Below are 16,284 nucleotides of genomic sequence, written 5' to 3'. Positions count from 1 at the left end.
CCCACTATTCATCAAACCATAGCTCTTTGTCTTTCTGTCTTACACACACACACACATTTAATCAGCCAAATGCACCCTGTATCCCTCCACCCCATCTGGTCTTCATGTCAAGAGATTTAAAACAAGCAGTAAAGCCATGATGGACAGCAAATAATGATAATGGAATGATAAAGCAGCTGTGCCAGTACAATGTGTGATCAAGAAAATGCCGCAAATAGGGGCAATATGCAGCTGTGGTAGCCTCGCCCCTTTTGTCGCTTTTATCCCACCTTCCTTCTGTTTTGTGAATGGTACCCATGAGGCCCATTCAGTGCAGCAGGATGATGTAGGAATGATGGCATTTTGTTATACAAGTGTTTAATGCATGGCTGCTTTACTGTCACTGGAGTCTCCACATCAAAGATACTTAATTTCACCCAATATTTGGCGTTAACTGCTCACACTTCAGGTTCAGTGTGTAATATTTCTGAGGATCTATTGACAGAAATGCAATATAATATCCATAACTATGTTTTCAGTGGTGTATAAACACCTTACATAATGAATCATTATGTTTTTATTACCTTAGAATGAGCCATTTTTATCTCCATAGCTGCGGGCACCCCCTTCTATGGAGGTCGCTGTATTTTGACGTCATGTTTCTACAGTAGCCGACAAAGGACAAACAGCGCTACAGAGTGCGTTTCATCATCACGGCGTTCTTCTTCTCCTTGTATAATTCCGGCAGTGTAGACGCCTGTCACTACATTAAATGCGTCCTTAGAAGAAGAGGAGGAAATAATAAAAACAATAATATGCAGTAGTCTTCTGGTTTATTAGAGGTAAGAAGAGAAGTGACATTTGGACAAATGAATGAGCACACGTGTTATTTAGCACAAGAGCCTGTGGATCTTTATACCATGAAGCCATACCGGAACAGATACGAACAGCTGACGGCAGAAATCACGGATGTGGATTTTCCCATATGGAAGACTATAATGTGGGACAGATGTTTTCAAAGCGGAGCTGAAGTTGTCTGTTTTCTGATGGACAGGTAATTAACTTAAGTTTGTCAGACTTTAGCGATGCAAATGAAAGCTGTTGTTTGATAGCTTTAGCTTGAAGCTGGCCATAATCACAGAGAGGTGAGGTGTTTTCCCTGTCAATATGTATTTGCATTAATTTCATGTCGCCTACTTATTCTCCAGCCTGTGGGTTGACTTTGCCGGTTAAGTTAGCCAGACAATCAGCTGATCAGTAATGTTAATTGGCAATAAAACTGTAACCTTAGCTTAGAGCATGGAAGCATCAGCCAGCTAAACTTTTACTGCCCTGGTAGAAAAATAATGTAACGTTAGTTGCATTTGTTTATTCTCCAGAGGTGGCTTTGGCTTGTGGTGTAAAATATGTAGTTGGATTAATTTCATGTAGTTACTCTCTCTCCAGCGATCTTTTTTGGCTTTGTCAGTTAAGTTTGAGAATAATAATAATCAGCTGATCACTAATTGGCAATAAAATGTTAGCTTACAGCTGGAAGCTCAGATCAGACAGCTAAACCTTTACTGCGCTGGTAGAAAAAATATGTTGTTTGATTAGTTCGCTCTCTCTCTCTCTCTGTCTCTCTCTCACTCTCTCTCTCTCTCTCTCTCTCTCTCCAGAGCTCTGTTTTGGTTTTGTTAAGTTCCTGAGACAATCAGCTGATCACTAATTGGCAATAAAAGAAGGCAGCTTCCAGCATTGAAGCTGAGATCAGCCAGCTAAACTTTTATTGCACCAGTAGAAAAAAAAATATGTAGTTGGATTGTAGTTTCATGTAGTTATTCTCCAGCCTCTGTTATGGCTTTGTTACGTGGACAGAAATGTGCGGTTTCCTTCCTGAGACAGATGATGAATATTATTGGTAATGAAACAGTAACAGCAGGGAAGCTCAGATCAGCAGCTAAACCTCACATTTTACTGCCCTGGTGGAAAACATGTATTTCTTTTTACTGCTAATGATGATGTATAACAATACCGTTTGCCTATCAAGTGACCAATGATGAATACTTTAAGAATTTGCATTAAAAAAGGTGTTTTTGAATATTGATTTGCCACTGTGCACACAAATGTGTAATTTGTACTTGCACATGCTAAATGGCCATTAAAAACATTGCACCGTTTTACCACAAGCTGAAATTATGGCTACTTTGTGTTTCTGTTCCATTTTAAAATATTTAAAAAGACATTTTGGTAAGATTTGCAGACTGCTTATCTAATTAAGCAAAGCCAGAGGAGCCTTGATCCTCACCTGACAATGCATTTGTAAACTTTATGTATTATATGGTTTATAATAGACTGTGGTACAGAAACATTGAGGCTTACATTGTCCTGTTATCTGTCAGTGGTCATACTTGATGCACAAGACGTGATAGTGTTTGAGATGTTCTTCATTCAACCCTCCCAAGATGTAAAATACTGTATTACAGGAGTATGAGACATCATGTAGCATTTAATTTCTTGATGTGGCTGTTGTTTATTAATGAACAAATATTGATTGATTGAGTGATTTTTTTTTTTTTTTTTTTGAAAAAGGTGGTATTATGCTTTTTGGCTTTTTCCCTCTCCTTTATTGAGTTATATACCTTTTTTGTGCATGTAATAGGTTTGCAAAGTGAAAAAGACCAAAGTCCACCCCAAGGGGAGTTCCCATCTCGCACAGAAAACACTGCTCTGAACTACATGAAAACAACTTGTTTGTAGTCCTGCCGCTTCCCTTTCATCCTTGTGACGACACAGGGAAGAAAGCTAAATGCGCCTCATATAAGGCTTGCCAAGTGGCTACTCCAACAGCCCTCAAAAACACCAGTAGAAAAACACTGAGCTGCAGCACACACTTCCTCTCCCTTCCAAACACTAGCTACCCTCCAGGCAGTCAGTGGACATAAAGTTGTTACTGTGATGTAGAGACGGAGCTCAGTTAAAACTTTATGGATGAAAAATACTTTTGTTACAGATTAATAACTCACCGCTCTGAAACTCTTGCTCCAGTCAATGTAGCCTACAGCTGAACCAAAGCTGTTTATGGCTTTTTGCTGACCCGCCCTTCTCTGCTTCTGATTGGCTAGTAGCCTTCAACACAGGGCGAAAAGAGGAGCTGCAGCAATGTGCACTATGAAAGAAAAGATGGTGTGTTCTGAAAATTAAACCATGTAAACCTGTTCTGGTGCTACTCCTAAATAGCATTTTGAACCTGAAAATTAGCATAATACCACCTCTTCAATACACGTACAACTGACCTAAATGTAGTACACCAACGGCACAGATGACTGCTTCCAAACTGACCATAGAGTTGAATCAGCACGTATATCTCTGATATACTTTAAACAAAAACTGATGTGATAAGCTTTTTATTTCAGGTTATGGGTGTTTCCATCTTTCTGTTATTTCAGTGTGTACTTTATTGCAAAGTAGTGTTTTACACGTCCGCACGGCGACTAGCACTACCAGGGCAACAACCGATCTACTGCGCATTGTGAAACGTGTCCGCCAAGCTGACTGCGGGAAGTAGTATAAAAAGTGGTCCGCGTCGGCTCCAAGTATATTCGAGGCTTGAGATGTCCACCACAGGTTTACAGAGTTTTATTTTCTTCCTGTAAGCAGGAATCAGGATCAGAGTGACCCAGTGGAGCACGGGGGACGGCGTGAAAGGCATTGCTAACTGTGGTGTAACGTTAGCAGTGATCCAAAGTGTTCCCCTCCCTGGTTGGACACTTTATAAACTGCCTGTATTTGGGGAGTTCTTGGCAGAGGTTTCCTTTGTTAAAGTCACCAAGAACAATAACAAGGGAGTCCATGTTTGTATGCTCCACACACAGTATCCGGTCAGCCAGCATGCGCTGTGTGCTGTGCACGTTGGTCTGCGGTGGAATGTAAACACCGACCAGAGTGGACGAAGCAAACTCACGGGGAGGAAAAAAACGGTTTACACTTAATAATAAAGTATTCCAGATCAGGAGAACAGTGCTGCGCAAATACTGTCACGTATGTACTCCATGCATTGTTAATATAAAAAGAGATACCTCCACCAGCTGCAGCGCAGAGTCCGGTATCAGATCACATAGCCACGTCTCTGTGAAGCACAGAACAGACGATGATTAAAAGCCTCTGTTTTTCTCCGCCAGTAGCTGAAGATCGTCCAGTTTGTTGCACAGTGAGCCCACGTTGACGAGAAATATTGCCGATAGCGGTGTGCGGAGTCCCCGCCGGCGGAGACGCACGAGCGACCTGGCTTCTTTCCCTCTCCTGCCGCAATTCACAGCCCGAACAACAGCGAGCGTGCCTTTCACCAAAATGTCCAGTAATTCCACTGATGACAGGAGAAAAGTGGGAAATAAATCCGCTGGTGTTCCCCTGATGTTCATGAGCTCTTCTCTTGTGAATAGGGCTGCAACTAATGACTATTTTCGTAGTGACTAATCTGTTAATTATTTATTCAGTAGTTTTTTTGTCACCCCCTAACCCTAATTAGACCATTGAACTAATTAAATATCTTTCAAGTGAATTACCGATCTCCAGCACACAGCCTAATTAGCTAACCTTACCATTAAGTCAATGAGGTTTACTATTCAGAATGAACACCAGTATCAACGCCAGGGGGAAACCAGGGAAGAAGACAAGACAGCGTAGGCTACTCCTTTTAACTGTTTAACAAAGATTTTTGCTTTGGAACTATGTAAAATAAAAACAAATTAAAAGAAAGTACTAAAACCACAACTGTACACTAACAATGTAATGTCTATTTAGAAAAATAAAGCAACAGTCCCCTTTCATACTACTGCTGTAGTTTATTTTTCAAAAGTGCTTAAGTTTTATAAGTGGAGAATGTTCTGTAGGCTACATCACGAGCCAGATGTTCCTCGATGTGCTTTAAACCATTACTCATTACTAATAACTTTTTTAAAGCTGGGTCTCCGACATTGCCAGCGTTGTGTTAGACAGATTTGTTTATGAGTGAGAGATGAGCGAGAGGATGTGCTGTGTGAATGCCCTACTGCGCTGATCTGCAATCAAATACGATTTTAAATAGGATAGCATTTAAATAAAAACTAAAATCAGTACCAGCGTCAGCGTTGATATTATGGCAGGCCGCCACAAATATTTGAACGTATAGGAAACACTGCCTTTCCTCTGTTGTTGCTGCTGCAGTGGTCTGAGTAACCCAGAGGGCTTTGTGGGCCTGACTGGCCGGCCGGCTGGCACTGTTAACTCCACGGGCACTTGTGGAGCTTATCAACCCCCGAAAACATTTGAGATTCGCCATCAACTTTGGTAAAACTGCCAATATTCAAGTTCTACACAGTTGATTTGTGTTTAAAAGTATATTTAGTGATTAAATAGCGTACGTTGTTGAAAACACCTGCTTAAGCTAGCTCACCTGCCAACAGCAAAGCAAAAGTGTCTAAAATGTTGCTTTAGGACAGTTTTGTGGAGTAATACTTGATGCTTGTGCCACGCTTCACAAAGGGAGCCACCAGCCTTCACTCTCACCTGCCTACAATCTGGCCTGGATTGACGTCGGCTTGCTTTTAACACTGGGGCTAAGATATAAACAATGGCCTGTGAACCCTGTGCGGACAGTTTTCTCCTTGAAAAAGCACAAAAGAAAATTGCTGACCTTAAGGAGGATGTCCGACGGCTCTCTGATGAACTCCAGCAAAGGAACTCGCTCCTGTCCTGCTTTAAGGCCCGACTCCCATTGCTTTCTAACTTCGTGATGACAGAGCACTCACAAATGTTAACTCCACAAGAGATTGGTGGCTGACAGCGCATAGACCTCTGGCCAAACAACGGGCAAGCCTCTTCAACCACCATCCCGCTTTGCAACTTCCATTGCTCGGTGAAAAATCCTGAAGGAGGCAGTGCTACGGCGATCCGAGGGTCTTCCTTACCCGGAGTCGGAGGGCAGTTGCCCTACCAGGTGTGATGCTGCTTCCCCGCCGAGTCCGCCGGCCTCCGCAAACGGTGTGGACAGCCTGGATCACACACCCTCCAACTCTTAAGTCTACACAATCACCATCTCTTCGTCCCCTTTTCCTCCCGACTACCCTGATAGTTGGAAACTCAATTATTCGGACCATCCGGTTCTTCACTGCCGCTACTCATTGCTTCCCTGGAGCTACAGTCCCGGTCATCCTGGATAAACTCCCAGAACTGCTCCACTCATTCCCACCCTCCATTTGCCGTGTAGTCTTGCATGTCGGGGCAAATGATGTAGCTCGGGGTGCCTCTGAACTGACAAAAGGGGATTCTAACAAACTTTTTAAGTTCTTAAACGGCTGTGGAAAATCAGTTTTTATTTCCGGTCCTATTCCCACGCTTGGTCGCGGAACGGAACGTTTTAGCAGACTTCTTTACCTTCATTCCTGGCTCCAGTCAGCCTGCAAAACTCACGGCTTTGGTTTTATTGACAATTTTAATCTGTTCTGGAACCACTCCACATATTTCTGGACTGATGGGGTTCATCCCAGCAGATTAGGCAGCCGCATGTTGGCTGCTAATATCCAGCACACTGTACAATGCGCCCCACGTGTCTGACTGACTAGTTACGCTACACACCCCCTCCACAGTAGCTGCCACTTATTCTATGTCCACAGCTGCACAGGCCTGCGCCGTTTCCATCAGTGGCTCCCCCTGGCAGTTACCCTCATCTTTGATTTTGACAAGTATAAACATGCATCACTCTCATATTCCCATAGTAACGGTATCTGTTCGGCCACCTAAATCAAAAGTGAACAGAAAAACAGCTGTGCCTAACAACTTAATAAAGATTAATACAACTGCTCCAAAAGAACATAATAGCATGAAAATTAAGTGTGGGCTATTAAATGTCAGATCCCTCGCTTCAAAAGCTGTACCGGTTAACGAATTAATATCGGCTCATAATAGAGATTTGTTCTGTTTGACTGAAACCTGGCTGGGTCATGATGATTGTGCAAGCCTCAATGAATCCACTCCTCCCAGTCATAGTAATACGCACATACCTCGAGGCACTGGCCGAGGTGGTGGAGTTGCAGCTTTTTCATTCAGACCTTTTAGTCAAGTCAAAACCCAAACTAAGTTATGGCTCTTTTGAAAGCCTTGTTCTTGGTATTTCAAACCCAACCTGGACAAATATGCAGCAGATTTTAGTTATCGTGTACCGTGCTCCCGGTCCTTACTTCCAGTTTTTAAGAGAATTTGCTGAATTTTTATCTGACTTAGTCCTTAAAACAGACAAAGTGATGATAGTATTTCCGCTTCTTGCGTGAAGGCTTCTTCTTCGTGGGTAGTCTCACAGTCAAGCAGTCATGGCAGACAGTGGAAGCGATACTGCCCCCAGCACTTCCTGTAGTGCGTTGCAGTTAGAAATAAACAACCAGAAATGTTCCCGATATCTCCCTTAAATGGCATCTGTTACGATGCGTCAACAATGAAATTTACCGACGAATCTTTATAGTCGACGTTGTCGATTACGTCGACTAATCATTGCAGCCCTACTGGTGAAGTAGCTCCGGGAATCACAGGTGAAAACTGGATTAACACACAAAAACAAAACAGAGCGCACCTAACTCCGAGACAGCTATACCATCTTGGAATATCTTTTAATATCGTTTAATAGATATTATAACTTGATTCTTTTACAATTGTCTTACTGTAACTGTTTTTTTATTATCAACAAAATGCCTGTTTTCTGCTGCAAATAATACAAATGTCTCTGCACATGTAAATACTGTTTCGTCTCGTGACCTGGCAAGTCTGATCTTTGTTGTTGTATATTTTTATATTGTCAGTTTATATATTTATACAATATTCTCTTCCATTGCGTTACTTCTGCACGGCACAGACCCAGAATAATGCACATGTATAAATCTGCAACGTTGTTTTTCCATTCCATATTTATATATTTCTACATTTATTTATGTCGACTATATGTTTGTCTACGTGTAGCACCTTTATCACCACAGCAAATTCCTCGTATGTGTAAAACACTACTTGGCAATAAAGCGCCTTCTGATTCTGAAAGTAAAATGGGTAAGCATGCAAGCTCTGTCAAATAAATGTTTCATCAATTACATTATTCAGGGACGAGAGCCTTTCGGGAAGTGACATCACATCGAAGTTGGAGCCAGCCTTCCTCTCGGGGCTCCGCTGCACTCAGCCACTGATCAGAGCCAAGTTCTTTGAGGTGTTTGACTCCTCCATGAAGCGGCGCGTCTATGAGAGGCTGCTCTACGTCTGCTGCTCTCAGAACTGGGAGGCCATGGGTAGCCACTTCTGGATCAAACAGTGCATAGAGGTAAACAGAGTGCTGTCTCTGATCTTACCGTAGGCTGTTTAAGCCTTTTATCCAGCATTAAAAATAATGTATTGTTGACTCATAAAACAAGTCTCCTATTTGTTTATCTCTTATCTCTAGCCTCTTGTCATGCCTGTCACTTGCCATGGCATTTACTGTCACTGATCTTCGGTTTTACACTTGTTGCTCTTTGCGTGTGTGTGTGTGCGCGCGCGCTTGTTAGCTGCTGCTGGCAGTGTGCGAACGAAACACCATCATCGGCACCAGCTGCCAGGGATCCATGCTGCCGTCTATCACTAACGTCATCAACCTGGCCGACAGCCATGACCGTGCCGCCTTCGCCATGGCAACGCATGTCAAGCAGGAGCCCCGTGAGAGAGAGAACAGTGAGACCAAGGAGGAGGTGGGACACAGACACCAAAACACAAACACACATCAATGCATCAAGAGACATGCTCTCTCACATAATTGAGCACATTACCCCGTTGGGAATGTGTTGCGTACTGTGGTCCCACGAAGAAGACTCTTGTCTTAAAATTAGTCTCCGTTCTCTTTTGTCACCTAATGCCCTTTCAAAACAGCATTGTGTCCAACATGACAGACTGTCAAAGTTCTCCAAAATGATGATTTTCTCTTGTGGTCTCTGGCAGGATGTGGAGATAGACATAGAGTTGGCACCAGGTGACCAAACAGCCATCCCCAAGAGTAAGGAGCAGGCTGAGAGAGATGCAGGCAACCAACTGCACATGCTGACAAACCGCCATGACAAGTTTCTGGACTCGTTACGAGAGGTGAAGGTAAGGCTGGTCCTTCTGAAACCTTGTCCTTGTCCTGGAGTGTACCAAGGGGTTGATGACTTTGACATAGCTACGGGAACTGAGTGGAAATGAGAATGCAGTGTTTGAGGTATTGACTTTCATCCCTTTTTTCCCCTCATCTATATTTGAAGAAGATGGTCCAGAATCCTCCTGATTTTTCTTCTAGCTATAAAATCAGGAGCCGATTTTGACCTGGTCAAATCAGCAGTAGTCTTGAGTCCTGAAGACAAGGATTAAGAACCACTGCCTTGTTGAGTCAGCAGCTGTCATTTTTCTCTGCTCTGTGTTAGACGGGGGCACTTCTGAACGCTCTGGTCCAGCTCTGTCACATTTCCACACCGCTGGCTGAGAGGACCTGGGTTCAGCTCTTCCCTCGCCTCTGGAAGATCCTCTCTGACAGGCAGCAGCATGTGAGTATAACTTACTGGCCTCTTCCTAATTACACCCAAAGCAGAGGAACACAGAGCTGGTATAAGGGAAAGTAATGCATGCCAAAATACTTTACCTTTGCACATTGTTTAAACTAATCCACTCCCTTCATCGTTTTCTGTATCGACGTAAGGAAGCAGACACTAACTCTGACCTTGACCATCCAATTTCTTAAAACATGCCATTTCACTCAGTGAGGACAGATTAATTTATGCTAAATATGGAAATGAGAAAGCAGAGGGGGGGAAAGCTGTAATGAGTTTTTAACAAACCAGATCCATATATTATTTTTGAAAACTGTTGAAAGGCTTTGATTTGAAGTGATTGAGCTCTTGAACATCTAAAAGATGCAGCCAATAGAAAGATGGCTTCACAATGATTTTTTCTTCCTGTGAAGTTACAAATATGTCACATGTGTTTATTCTGATTCCTGCATCAGCTCTGCGTTTCTTGTCATCATTACACTCTATCAGTTTATGGGGAAAATAGGGTGATTGCTGCAGCTCAAGCTTTATATCTCTGGGCTGATTTATTAAATGGAATGATGGAAAAGCATATTCTTTTTAGGAAGGAATTTACTTATGTTCACATTGGCCTTCTCCACCACCAGCCTAATTAAAGTGACCATCAAGGCATTAATTATTCCATGCTGCTGTCAACGGGCTGTGAAAATTATATTCATTACCAATACATCATTTATTTCTGAGTGTGTGTCAGTCATAATTATCAGAGCAGTAACCCCATGGTCACGCTCAAAGTCTATTCTGTGGGCATTCTGAGACACTCTGATTAGACATAGAGTTGGCCTGTGCTGTTTAATCAAGCAAATACTACTTTACCACACTTCTTGCATTACCTTGACCAAAACTAGAAGGGCTAAATAGTTTTCATTATTTGAAGTGTTACTTGGTTGTAATCACTTTCATGATAATACTTTCCAATGTTGACTGTCAGAATCAAATGACTTATTCAGGGACTTGTGATGAATTGTCGATCATGTTCTTTCTGAATATACAAGAAAGCTCATTACAATTTGCCAGGTGTCCCCTCCCAGTCATCTTACCTTTTTCGTCTTGCCTTTTCTTACTGTTTTTTAACAGCTCTTTGTTACTGGAAATGAACGTCATGTTGCACCACACACATGCAACAGAATGCCTTTATTAATATACTGTATCAGTGCACTGCTGCTTAAATGAAACTGGGTAGCTGATGAGCTCTCTTTGTCCCCTCTCCAGGCTTTGTCAGGAGAAATGAGTCCCTTCCTGTGCAGTGGCAGCCACCAGGCCCAGAGGGACTGCCAGCCCAGTGCCCTAAACTGCTTTGTGGAGGCCATGTCCCAGTGTGTGCCTCCTATTCCCATCCGACCTTGTGTGCTGAAGTATTTGGGCAAGACACACAACCTCTGGCTACGCTCCACTCTAATGCTGGAGCAGCAGGCCTTTGAAAAGGGCCTCAGCCTGCACAGCAAACCCAAGCAGAGCACAGAGTTCTACGAGCAGGAGAGCATCACACCGCCCCAACAGGTAATGCATTTTGATTTTAAACCTGCAGTGCCATACCTTTGTCTCCTTCTGGCAGCGAGAGCACAAACGCATGCTTATGATGTGTTCCTACAAGTGAGCTTGCCCCCGGTCTCACGTTCAGAAATAGTAGAGACATTTCCACAGCTCGAAGACAGTAATCCATTATTTTGGTAGAGTAAATGTTATACATACATAACCTACTCCAAATATTTTATAAATACTAATCTGTCCAAGAGCAGTAACGGGACATCTCTGCCTGCCCTTATTCCCTTTTTCACTCTCCAACAAGGAAAAGCTACACCAATGGTGTTTGTCCTCGACATTGATCCCTTTCTTTTTTTAACTCTAATCCCCCGAACATCGAGTTTGTTTTTTATCTGAAAGATTCTGCATTAATCCTAGTTGCTGTAGCCTACTGGTTGCTACGGATGCTCTAGAGCCATGTAGAGAGAGAGTTGTGTTCATTTCAATTCAGGTGGTTTTATTGACATGACTGCAGGCAATTACCTCGCCAAAGAATATTAACTAAAACTATATAAACAAAATAAACTAACAATTCTCAATAATAAACGTTCTCTCTGATGGATTTTTTATTTTAACAGCAATGGCGATTGCTGGTAGGCATAAAATGTATAAATACTGGTTTACCACAGGCACAGATTCAGATGGTCCGGTACATTATGAATACAGAGAGATTTAGCTGGCGACGACAGGCTTAATCAGCATTGTAGGAACTTGTTTAGCAAGGGCTTGAATATGAGGGACATTAATTTATATGTAAAAGTATTCCATTCCATAAGCTTGGAGTAGGCACCATTTGTTTGTTTATGGCTGATCAAAGACTTTTTTATATTGGATATTTTTATTTAAAAAAATTAACTTGACAGTTGATAATCTTCATACAATGTAGTGTTTCCTGCAGGACTTTGTCAGGGAAGGAAAACCTAAAAAAGCAGACATCAACAGACCAAAGAAAATCTTTTGGGGTTAGCTTTTTTTATTTTATTTATCCTTCTTTTCCACAGTGGAGGATCTGGAAATATATTTTGTCTCATGTGTGCAGCCTCATGTTTAAAATTGGCAAATCTGCCTTTTATCCTTTTTGAGTCATTGCAACTTTTTCCATTTGTTCTGCTGCTGTCGACATTTTGTTCTACTTCACTCTAGGAGATTTTGGACTCCCTAGCAGAGCTCTACTCTCTGCTCCAAGAGGAGGACATGTGGGCCGGCCTGTGGCAGAAGAGGTGCAAGTTTCCTGAGACTGCCACGGCCATTGCCTACGAGCAGCATGGCTTCTTTGAACAGGTGAGAGAAAGGCCACTTAAAAATGTATGTATGACCTTACCTGGTATACACTTTTACCAATTTATTAGGTTCACTGTCCTGCAAATAAATCACGAAGGTGTTATTTAACATCATGGTCATTTTGAAAGCTGTAATTTGTGGTGCTGTTAAATTGTATTGCATTTTACTGAGAGGTGTTTCTAATATTTTGTCCACACCATTTATATTAATGAGGACAGGCAAAACGTTGCTTCAGGTTGCATCAAGGCAGTCGTGTTGCAGTGATAATAATTTTATTTGCCTCAAAAAGTTTGTGCTTAAAATTTCATGTGTATGCTCAGGCCCAAGAAAGCTACGAGAAAGCAATGGAGAAGGCTAGAAAAGAGCATGAGAGGAGCAACGTCTCCTCAGCCATCTTCCCAGAGTACCAGCTCTGGGAGGACCACTGGATACGGTAAGATTTCCAGAACTGAAAAGATGCCGTTATCCCAGTCTGTCTTACACATCAAGAGAGCCAGCAGAGCACAACATCATAGTGAATTTTTACTTTAATACCTTCATATATATATACTGTGCACCGCTGATTGTACAAACCAGATAACATTTATTCCATTCATCGCACAAATTATACAGCAGCACATCCTTTCTGGACAATATTTGATAATATTAGAAGAATACAATGAACAAATTGAATTTATGTAATATGTAATTTTTTCCTCTAAATCTGTCCATGTCACATTTTTCTGCAGGCTTAAAAATTATTTTTGTTCATTTATGGATATGTGTTTTTACTGGGAAAGTATGTATCTGTCAGCAGGGTAAATTTCCATCCATTTTCTTTGTGATGTGTCTGAATTAAATGGCTTCTTAATAACAACTTGCCACAGTTTAGGAGGACCACCATGCCTCCCTGCAGAACTAAATTCTCTACAGCTATCTCTGTATGTCTGCCTTAATTGTTATTTTACATAGACTCCGATATTAAGTGTATTTTACCATGCAAATCATTCATAAAAAAAGGAGACCCCCAACTATATGGATGAGACTAAGAAACCCCAAGGGGCCTATGCAAATGATGAAAAAAACCCCCAGAAGAATGTTAAAAGCCAAAATGATAAACAGCTAATTTTTAGCCAGGCAGACCTCACACAGTGACTGCTCCAAATGGCCCACTCTGAATTCGAATAATGTGAAAGTTACAATTTATTTCTAAAATCTTAATTAGCACAGCTGTAGCACATTTAAAAGCATAAACAGTTTGAAGTTGCTTAAACTTTTCCTCTCCCTTTTCATGTCCAGCTGTTCTAAGGAATTGAACCAGTGGGAACCGTTGACAGAGTACGGCCAATCTAAAGGCCACTCAAACCCCTATCTCATGCTCGAGTGTGCTTGGAGGGTTTCCAATTGGGCCGCCATGAAGGAGGCTCTGGTGCAGGTGAGGAGTGTGCGGTCACCATGTAAATATATACATGTGTATGGATGTCTACACACATACTTGAATATCCACACACAAGTGCACTCTGTCTCTTCCACAGTTTGACAGAAAATAGAAACTATAACCACAAGTTCTCACTAACACAATCACAGGCACACTGGAGCCTCTGGGCTCGAACCCAATGAACCAGAGACTCCTGGGTTCTGACACAGTGCTGTATATTAAGCCCAGGCCTCATGTCAGTGTGAAGTATAGCAACTTGATATTGGGACTGCCCGGCACCTCTGGAACCCCATCACTCCCCAGGGAGAACGAGAGAGCTGGCCGTAAAGCTGTGGAAATGCTGTTCAGCTGTTTGGTTTGTTAATTTATTGGCCTCATGTTTCCTAAAACAAAGTGTGGACGAGTGGCGAGCGTGTGATAGTACCTGACGTTAACAAATACTCCTGCTTTGCTCTTTCAAGGAGACTTGGAACCAATCCATTGAGCCGCTCTGTCCTAAGGTGACACCTAATTAAATTGTCTGGATGGCGGCACCAAGTCCACTATATCCCTTCCTCTGCGTTTGATTCCTTCCTACCTCTGTGTGCCCATTTCTCTTTCTTTTGTCTCTTACTTCTCCAACTTCCCTTCTTTACTTGGTTTTCTTTTTGTTATGGCTTCCCTCTCTACTTCCACCTCCTTCGCTTCATCTCTCGCGCTGCAGCCCTGGTTTTAGTGGCTAATATTTACGACAGCTGCGTGCGTGAATAATTACTCTGGCATCTGCTGCAGGGTGATTTGTTTTATGGTAGAGGAGAGGAGCGAGGCTTTCAGTTGCCTGCCGGCCCACCGCTCACTACCTCAGAGGCGAAGTCCAAATGTCCCCGCTTTCAATTAAAGCTGGCTCTTGATAAGGGCGGCCCTGTCTCCAGGATATTCATCAAGTGTCACCCCTGATAAGTGTGCTTTGACCGATCACTGTAATTTTCTCCAACATAGGACGAGCTTACACAAATACACACCTAGGTTTTCTCATTCTCTTGCTCTTTTTGGTTGTCCCTCATTCAGTCTTTCTCTCACTCACTTTTATAAACGCAACAGCAAACCACAGGTTTGACGTAGCAGACTACTTTTTGTTTAGTGTGAATGCACTCAGAGTTTTAATCAATAACAGAGCCTTTTCCTCTCCTCCACCTTCATGTCAGACTTGTCAGGTTGATTAGTCATTAGTACAAAAGTCCTGCTGAAACCATTCAGAAAATGAATTGGAAACAATATTGTTGTGTATTTGTCCAAGTACTAAATTATGCAAGTGTCATAGGCCCTTTCCCCAAGGATGTTTACATTTAATTAAAGCTGCCACACTCAACAGCACTATGAAGAGTGCGCTATTCTGCTTGGCATCATGGGGACAAATGCACACAGAAAAACAGCATGCCACATGCACCAGCTGTGTGGTTTGTAGAGAATACTTCACCAATTCCAAATTTATTTAAGTGTTGTTTTTTAGCTACAGCTAACAGCTAGTCTGGCAGTGATTCTGTCAGTTCTTCCCAAAAGAACTGTTGTTTTGCATGCAGAACGCTGCACGTTCTCGATGTCGAATTCTAACATCCTAACATGTAGAAAAACAGAAGGATAAAGTATGTCATCTTTCTGTTTGGTCTACAGGTACACTATAGGGAAATTGCTTTAAATAAGATATTTACTGAAGAGATTGGCAGTCTTCTTAATATTTCATCTTCTCAATATTTTATCTCCGCGTTTTATCCTGTTTGCTACCATATGGATTTTGCGGAAAAACTGGTGGATTGCTTCACAACATGAAAGAGCAAGATGAAGCTGTTTTTCAGTGCAAACACAAGTCTAGATAGATTTTCTGGACATTGGGGTTTGTAAAGAAAATGTTTTTTTTTTTTTGTCATAGTTATACCATGGTGCACCGATTCATTTGATAGTGGTACATTAATTGAAGTCTTACTTACTGCCTACCTATTATCCTTTAAAACGACTATTAATTATATATTATATCTTAATATATTAAAATCATTGATTACTTGCCACCAGAAATTTGTGTTTTTTTAGAAAATTGACTTTCTGTGTGAACTTCCAGGTGGAGCTGAGCTGTCCTAAGGAGATGGCGTGGAAGGTGAACATGCACCGTGGCTACCTGGCCATCTGCCACCCAGAGGAGCAGCAGCTCAACTTCATCGAGCGGCTGGTTGAAATGGCCTCCAGCCTGGCCATCCGCGAGTGGAGGAGGCTGCCTCACATCGTTTCCCACGTGCATACGCCGCTTCTGCAGGTCAGTTTATAAAATGCTTTTTGTTTTGTTTTTTCTTTTTTCATTGCAGGGCTCCATTTCGACTGACGCGCGCAGTCAGGAAGCCAGGAAGAGTCGCGAGGAGAAGTCAGTTTATTGTGTACTTGAAGAGACACATGTCGAGAGACCATCAGTAGCCCCGAGACGCTGTGTTTTTGAGTGACGCTGATAACGGTCTCTATCTCCTCTCACTACTT

The 16,284-nt window shown here is 42.2% G+C and overlaps 1 protein-coding gene across 2 annotated transcripts in view; it reads left to right on the top strand.

Moving 5' to 3' along the window:
* LOC119915668 (transformation/transcription domain-associated protein) overlaps nucleotides 1-16,284 on the top strand; it is an 87,330-nt gene that overhangs the window by 40,112 nt on the left and 30,934 nt on the right. For both annotated transcript variants that reach the window (XM_038735319.1, XM_038735318.1), the window contains 9 exons: nucleotides 8,080-8,293; nucleotides 8,517-8,696; nucleotides 8,944-9,090; nucleotides 9,402-9,521; nucleotides 10,776-11,063; nucleotides 12,231-12,368; nucleotides 12,689-12,801; nucleotides 13,647-13,782; nucleotides 15,878-16,069. In XM_038735319.1, the coding sequence (XP_038591247.1) occupies nucleotides 8,080-8,293; nucleotides 8,517-8,696; nucleotides 8,944-9,090; nucleotides 9,402-9,521; nucleotides 10,776-11,063; nucleotides 12,231-12,368; nucleotides 12,689-12,801; nucleotides 13,647-13,782; nucleotides 15,878-16,069 (1,528 nt within the window). The remainder of the gene's footprint in view (nucleotides 1-8,079; nucleotides 8,294-8,516; nucleotides 8,697-8,943; nucleotides 9,091-9,401; nucleotides 9,522-10,775; nucleotides 11,064-12,230; nucleotides 12,369-12,688; nucleotides 12,802-13,646; nucleotides 13,783-15,877; nucleotides 16,070-16,284) is intronic.

This window comes from Micropterus salmoides, unplaced genomic scaffold, assembly GCF_014851395.1.
Source record: "Micropterus salmoides isolate LMB-PRFRI ecotype aquatic unplaced genomic scaffold, ASM1485139v1 Ms_hic_scaffold_21, whole genome shotgun sequence".
Taxonomy (NCBI): domain Eukaryota; kingdom Metazoa; phylum Chordata; class Actinopteri; order Centrarchiformes; family Centrarchidae; genus Micropterus; species Micropterus salmoides.
Note: the sequence above shows the minus strand (reverse complement) of the source record. Positions and strands in the feature narration are given on the sequence as shown.